This window comes from Rhamphochromis longiceps, linkage group LG23 (assembly GCF_057381845.1).
Source record: "Rhamphochromis longiceps isolate RC_006_pf linkage group LG23, R_longiceps_female_GT1.1, whole genome shotgun sequence".
Classification (NCBI taxonomy): domain Eukaryota; kingdom Metazoa; phylum Chordata; class Actinopteri; order Cichliformes; family Cichlidae; genus Rhamphochromis; species Rhamphochromis longiceps.
Window position 1 is genome coordinate 40,802,926 of NC_140578.1, and position 7,667 is coordinate 40,810,592.

General features: G+C 45.3%; 1 protein-coding gene across 2 annotated transcripts in view; it reads left to right on the plus strand.

Annotated features, from left to right (window-relative positions):
• nrp2a (neuropilin 2a) overlaps positions 1-6,385 on the plus strand; it is a 64,653-nt gene extending 58,268 nt beyond the window's left edge. The window contains exons 17-18 of one of the 2 annotated variants that reach the window (XM_085398523.1): positions 4,269-4,319; positions 4,977-6,385. In XM_085398523.1, the coding sequence (XP_085254649.1) occupies positions 4,269-4,319; positions 4,977-5,281 (356 nt within the window). In that variant the 3' untranslated portion in view covers positions 5,282-6,385. Of the gene's footprint in view, positions 1-1,255; positions 3,998-4,268; positions 4,320-4,976 lie in introns of those variants that run through there. The other variant, XM_085398524.1, reaches the window with a different exon arrangement.
• Positions 6,386-7,667: the final 1,282 nt, after the last annotated feature.

The following is a 7,667-nucleotide window of genomic DNA, read 5'->3' on the forward strand; positions in this document are numbered from 1 at the left end:
GGTGTCTAACCCTTGACAAACACACACATTAATATCATCACACACACAACAGCGTCCCCAGTGGAAAGCAATCAGATAGAGTGACTGAGCAGCATCGAGCATGGGTGTCTCTGTCTCCTCTCCCTAAGTCAGCTCTGCCTAATGAGTGTGTGCAGTGTGAAGTAGCAGGAGCACGCACCATTTCCCCCTGTAATTATGTGACACGGTCCAAAAATCAGGATGTATTCAGCCCCGCTTCATTTTCCCTTTAGTTCAGTGTGACATCCTACATACAGCTTCTCCACATCAGCTTTGGAAAGAGCATGTGGGCTTCTTCTTCTTTTTTTTTTAAAGTTTTTCCACTCTGTCTACAAGGGTTTGTTTTAGTAGACTTGGATAGAGGAGTAGAGGCCTCTTGGAAGCCGGTTAGCTGGTTCTTACCAAAAATTTGAGAATTGGGTGGGGGAGGGGGAACTCAATCCAGGAGCAGCAGAAGAGTAGAGGATCTGTGGAGATGGTCTCCGAGGAGACAGCTCTTTGGCTTGAGAAGGAGAGGACTTGCCAGGATGCTGATGCATGACAGACAAAAAACACACAAAAAAGGAAAATGAAAAACCAAGAACAGAGAACAGGATAAATTATGTACTCAAAACAAAATCTGACAACTCGAGCCAGCTAAATAACAAATCCCGGTCCAATATGAGCTCAGAGAGTGAGAGAGAGAGTGCGAGCTCTGGAACGCTGGATACCCGTGTGATGTTCCCGCTGATCCTTGCATGGTTCTGAGATGATATCAAGGAGCTGTTTGTGACTTCCTGTGCCAGTGTGAAACAGGAAGAGGAAGCTCCTTAAGTCAATGTGTGTGCGTGCTTTTATGACTAATTATTTTGGCTTTCGTTTCACACCAAGAAATCTCACTGGAGCTTTGTTTAAAAAAAATAAATAAAGAAATAAAAGAAATAAATCGCTTGCATTGCACTTGATTGGATCCAACTATTGGAGCGATTTCAAACCAAATCTCTTGACGATCTTGGTGTGAAAACTTGTCCTCCAATTGCAACCCAAGCTACGTGACAGAGATGGATGCATTTCTTTCTTTCTTTTCTGGCCTTGGAGATGTCTTTCTTTCTTTCTTTTTGCAACTGGCATGCTTGTGCATGCTCACACGAGGTGCACGAACAGGGATAGAATCAGACGAATTCAGTGTTAAAAAGTGAAAAACAAGTGCCACTCCTCTCTTTTCCCGCTGGCCAATTATTCTGTATCTCTCCACCAGGGGGAGGCGTTCCTGTGCCTCCCTTGCCCATCCACTGGTATTACATTATGGCTGCCGGGGGTGCCCTCCTTCTCCTGGCAGCGGCCATCTTGGTCAGAGCACTCTGTTGCTGTCGACAACACCTGGCCACCAAGAAGAGCCAACTGTCTGTGGCCTATCACAGCTCTTCGCAGTGCTTCCAGTACTCTAACTGGTCCTCCAGTATGGCCACCCCCGGGGTGGAGCCGGTCCTGACGGTGAGGTTGGACAGCCGGGACCGACACCGTACCCTCTGCTAAAAGCGAAGTGCTTATAAGCTGCACTGTATTCGTCAGAGGACGACGCCGACCGGTGATGGCAGTGAGAGTCGTGGCGCAGCAAGATCGACGAACCCTCACTTGCTTTAGTTTACAGCCCCCAGCGGTGATGATGACGACAAAGACATTGTCCTAAATTGCTGAGTGATATATATTTTTTTTTTTTGGCAAAGGAAACACTGTGGCCTCTCTCTCTCACACATGCACGCTCTCTAATGGATGTAGCTTCGGTTGCTGTTTTTCCTTCCCTGTTCCATTAAGGAGTTTTGCTGTTGACATTTCACACTATGCTGCTCCTGATGAGAGAACTGAAGACTGAGTAAGTTATTTGTCTGAACAGCTTGATTCGGACCATTGAGTACCGTCTGGCTCCTCATAACCCCAACGGTCCTTCTGGAATGACCCCAACGTGGACACACACACAGGCATGCGAGGGGGAAGAGGACGGGGAGGGGATTTTGAGCTGGTTCCGCTGCAAGGAGCCAGCCAGAGCTGCCAAACCACGAGGCTAAAACAAGACCCCAGAGACACGAGGAACCCTGCAGTGCTGAGAGAGGGAGAGACGGGGGGAGGGAGGGGGGGAGAAAACTGTGCTAGCTGTGGAAATGATCTGGCAAGGCCCAGAAAATGAAGCTCTTGGTATCTCTGTAATAACACAACCACAGGATAGTTGCAATATGAGTTGTGCCAATAGCGAGGGTGTTTGTAAAAGAACAGAAATGGGATGTGTGGAGGGGGGGGGGGGGGGGGTCCATTGTCCTTTTCAACAAAGCATGTGCACATTTACAAAAAAAAACCTCACAAAAATACAAAACAAAGGAATGCAAATCCATCATACTTAAAAAGTCCTGCATCGCAAACGGAGTTAACCAGCTCCGTTTGATTGAACGTCTCATCTCTCTCTCGATAAAGGCATCAGTCAGTGATGGATGCGGCCGTCTTCAGTGTTTCAGTGTTTCATCTTGAATCTCTTGTGTAATAAAGCACGTTGTTCCACTCCCATTCATGCTTCATACCACCCACTCCAGTTGTTCTCCGTGTCTTTGAGCCGCCCAGATGAAAGCCGTGCCTGAGCTGAGCCTTGTCGTGTTTTCCAGTGTGAATATGTGCTTGTTGTTTTTAGGGTTGTAAATAGACACATCTGTCTGCCATCGCCGCTTCGATCCTTGATTTACGCTCCTACAAATCCCACAATGCCGCCGGACCAGCTGGAAGCCATAAGCGAAGTGTTTTTGCCTTATGTGTTCATCCTTGAGAGGAATCCGAGATATTACAAAAACCAGAGCAGAGAGTTTCAGCCATTCAGGGTTGGGTTTTTTTTTTCCCTTTTTAGTGCCATTATTGGCCGGTGACATAAAATAAGACACAGCTAATGCACTTCTCGCTAATATTTAACACATATGGGCTCTAAAAACCCATTTTTATCGTGTAATTGTCACCGAGATAGACACACTAGCGGCAATTTCTCTCTCATCAGTTGGTACAGAGGTGATAAGATCTGACACGAGCTCAATTTAACACCCTGGATTGAATGAAATTGAGGTCTTCACTCTGTAGCTTAACGGGGCGTGCTTTCCCTGGTTTGTCACTGCTGCAAAAATCCTTCACCTACAAGCCCGCAGCTCAGCAGAAATGCACCTCAATTTGTTGTCACAATTTAGAAGCTGCACTTTTTTCTGGCACACTTTGCCCATGTGCTTTTAAATCAACTTGGGGGGAGGAGGGACCGGACACCCTACTCGAGCCATCTCAACACCATTATGCTTCCAAGCCTCTAATAGTCGTAATTAGTTAATGGACAGATAGCATTTATTAGGTCTGCGGTAAGCACTTTTCCCTCCCATCAACCGCACCTTGATCGCCCAATCCCCTGCCAACTACCAGTTGCCCTGGAAACAGTATTAACAATGCCGGTGGCCATCAGAGACCAGCAGATCTAGACGTGTGCCTTGCCAAGCAGCTACTCCCACTCCTGACTGCTCGCCAAGAGCAAGCGAGCCCAAACACACACTCACATGTGCGGACACAAATGTGCACAAAGTTAAAAGAAAACCCACCTAAAGTAGAAGTACTCTCAGGCTATTGGGCTCGAATAAAGTGCTGGGAGGGAGGGCTTGCCACAATTCAGACACTCACATCCACGTCAATTTTCAGTTCACACCACCTGGCAGACCTGTTACTTTCACACAAAGCACTGTCACGAGCAACTGCTGACATTTTGTCTCCATTATTTTTCTCTTCTTTGATGATCTAATGCACCGGTCGAACAGTAATGATGATTTCAGCAGCGATAATGACGGGAATTGTTAATGATTTGATGACATGTTTGCATTGTTATTCACACTGAATGAGCAGTCTTACACCATCGATATACCATGTGATGACTGTGTGTTTGACAGGAATGTATCTTAATGATCTTTATTATTAATAAAGTCGTATTTTTCTATTTATAAGTGTGTGTATGAGTATAAATGTGTAATATCAAAATTAGCAGCAAATATAAAGCAGTTAACAGTATGCAAAGGGTTGCTGTTATTTCTGGTGATTGTGTAAAAAGACACTGAACTCGAGTTAGGCACTTGGCGAGCATTTAAAGGAAACCTTGCAGAGGCAAATGCAGAGGCATGTTTTTGTTTATTTGTTGTAATTACAGCTAGAATTATGCGTAAATCGGATTGGTGTTTAAAGTCGGTGTGTCCTGTGCTTCTGTCTGATAGTTAAGGGACCAGGTGGCGATGGACGAATTTACGGTGGCCCGCTAGGTGGAGGTAACACACGGAGCTCACACCAGTACCTTTTTGTCATTTCTATAAAGTACTTTTATAAATTATAAAGAACATTTCTGTAAGTTATCTCCCTTGTGGCAGATGGCTATACCTGGTTCTGATGGAGGTTTCTTCCTGTTAAAAGGGAGTTTTTCCTTCCCACTGTTGCCAATTGCTTGCTCATAGGAGGTCGTCCAATTCTAGAGGTTTTCTCTGAATTTTTGTAGGGTCCATACCTTACAATATAACGTGCCTTGAGGCAACTGTTGTTTTGATATTAAATGGCACTACATAAATGAAAATTGAATTGAATTACCTCTGTTCGGACTTTAGTTTCTGTTTGTAAACGAGTCTTCTACTCACAACAATTCATGACTTTAGTGATGTTTGATACAATCTTTTCTCTTTAGTAAGTCAAAAACATCGCAAAAGATCAGGTAGGGTCAGGAAGTCAAGTTTACCTGCACTCCTGACAGATCACTTGATCTCATTAACAGCAGTTTACCTGTAATTGTAAAATCTCGTATTTACGTTGATTTTTCCAAGCCACTTTGCAACCCACCTCCCCATGTCATGTATATCATCATTAACTGTAGCAATAACAGGTTTATACAACCACTCCTTGCCTGTCATCATACTAACCTCCCGTTTTTGTCACAGGTTTACAGTTCCCAGAGAGGAACACGCCATCACCGTCATCCGAGCCTCCAGTCACGCGTGTCTCAGAAAAGGACAACTCGTGGCTGTACACCCTTGACCCCATACTGGTCACAATCATCGTCATGAGCTCTCTGGGCGTCCTGCTCGGAGCGGTGTGCGCCGGCCTCCTGCTGTACTGCACCTGCTCCTACAGCGGCCTGTCGTCCCGCTCCTCCACCACCCTGGAGAACTACAACTTCGAACTCTACGACGGCCTCAAGCACAAGGTCAAACTCAACCAACAGCGCTGCTGCACCGAGGCGTGAGAAAGAAAAGGCGATTCGAAAAGGAAAAGGAAGATGGAAAGAAAGAGAGGGATGACAGTCACCCTGTGAAAACCTCCCGCTATCTTCTTCATTTTGCTTCAGTTCACTTTATTCCTCAGCAGCGCAGATCCCAGGATGCACAGGCAACAAGAAAGCCACTTTCGAGCTCAAACGAGAACTTGTTTTCCTGTTTCGGAAAGCATTGCACAGTCCAGTATTGGTAGTTCTATGGCAAAATGAACCACTGAGTAAAAAACTGATGGACTGTTCCGTTCTGGGCCTAAAAAGTAAATATCTACACATATCAAGTACAGATTCTTGGTCCACCAACAGAGAAATGTTTATAGATGCATCATAGATTTGTATGAGGTCTAGTTTTGAAAGTGGATACTGTAAACTACACAAACAGCGAGGCAGACACATCGTGTTGGAAAGGTGGTAGGTTAGGAACGTGCTTAGAAAGCGTCTTTTTTTCTTTTGTTTTTTGGATCACGTGTGAACACAGTGGCCTAGAAGTTAGCTCCTTGGTGTGGACCGTTGGCTCCTTTGTTCTCTACGTATCAGCCTCAGTTATCCTCTTAGTTCCTGACAGTCTGTGGTCTATTTAGTCACCGACGCCCCTCGAGTTTGTCTCACTGCTCAATCACTTTCTGTTTTAATGTTTTAGTTCTGGCCTGTTACCCAGTCTGGCAGATATGTTTTCTTTTTTGTTTTTTTAATGAAGCAAAGGAAGTGTGTGTGTGTGTGTGTGTGTGTGTGTGTGTGTGTGTGTGTGTGTGGGGGGGGGGGGGGGGGGGGGGGGGCTTTTTAACACATTATTTTACTGGCAGAGATGTTCTTGTTAGATTTAGTTGTCGGAGACTGTTGTTGCCGGTTCCTGTCAAAGAGGTCACGTTTACATTGCGGTTAATGGTAAAAGGTCAAGGAGCTTTGGTTGGTGCAACCTATGGATTGCTGGTAAGAGTGTGAAGCACTGTAGAAAGAGAAGGAAAGAGAGACTATAAGAGACTATGACTGACAGCGCACTAAAAAAAAAATCCCCTGCCTCTCCCTCGTAGGGGCGATGTTCTCTCTTTCACGAGTACAAGACAAAAAAAAAGCAAATGGGATCAAAAACAAATGCAGTCAGACACAGCTCTTCTCAATCGACTGACTGACTGTGTGCCCGGACACACAACAACGCCTTAAAAGCAAACTGTTGGTGGAAATGTTGAAAAAAGGAACGTTGAGGAGACATCGAGACCAGAGAGGAGGATCTCTCTCGCTCTCTTTTACACGTGGACCTCAAAAGCCATGATTTAAAGGACCTATCCCCTCTTTTTTCCCGCCACCCACCTCCCCCACCGACACACACCAACACCGGAACCCCCGTCCCACCTCAACTTACTGGCTAGTCGTGGCCTATTTTGTGATTAATTTTTTTGTGCGTGTGTTAATTTTTACTGTTGCAGCATTTTTTTTTTTAAACAGTTTAAAAAGGTCTTGTCGCACATGCTTGGATTGGACTTGTAAGCCATGAGAAGAAGGGAGTGAAGGCCTTTAAAATTCCCCGTCCACGGACACAAACATCCACGCACTTCCCTTGTATATACGGATGTATATACAGAACACAAATACACGTCTTTCCTCTCTGAAAAACTCGAGAAACTTTGGACATATGCGCACACCGAGAGTATGGCAGAATCTAGAAATTAAAGGGAACGATGGCTTCTCACACTTTCGCACTCAGCATCACATCCCATCCACCCTTACTCGCTGTCTCTTTCTCTCTCTCCTCTGAGGCCCACATCTCTGGACCCCCACTGACTCTTTTCAAAGTGCCTTGGAGCCTCGGGGATCCAGCTTGCCTTTGGAGCCAGTATCGGATACAGTAAGTTGAGACTGCCAGCGACAGTCACAGCGCCCCCTTCAGCCCGGGGGGACCAAATGAAACACACAGAAAGACAGGACCCCCCCCCCGACAAACACACACACAAACACATACACCCCTAACCCTTCGCACTGCTAGGACTGCTGTTGTTGTTGTTGTCTTAAAGGGGTCTTTGTACAGAAATGCTCTTTTTATGATTGTTATTATAATTATTGTTATGATTATTTAATAAAGGATTTATACCATAACGAATAAACTGATGATTTCTTTAACTCTGACGCGTTTTTACATTTTTTTGTCGAAATCTTGGCATGAGCACCGGAATGCTCGTGGCCACAACTTGATGCTTCCTGTCCAATTACTTCCTGCAAACTCCCTCTCAGACTTGGAGCCAAAACTTTCACTTTTAATTGCAAAAGGAGTACACGCAAGGAGCAACACACACAAACTCGTGTTCTTGCTCTCTATTTCTGCCACACACAAACACACACACATAATACTGTGTTGTCAGCCTGC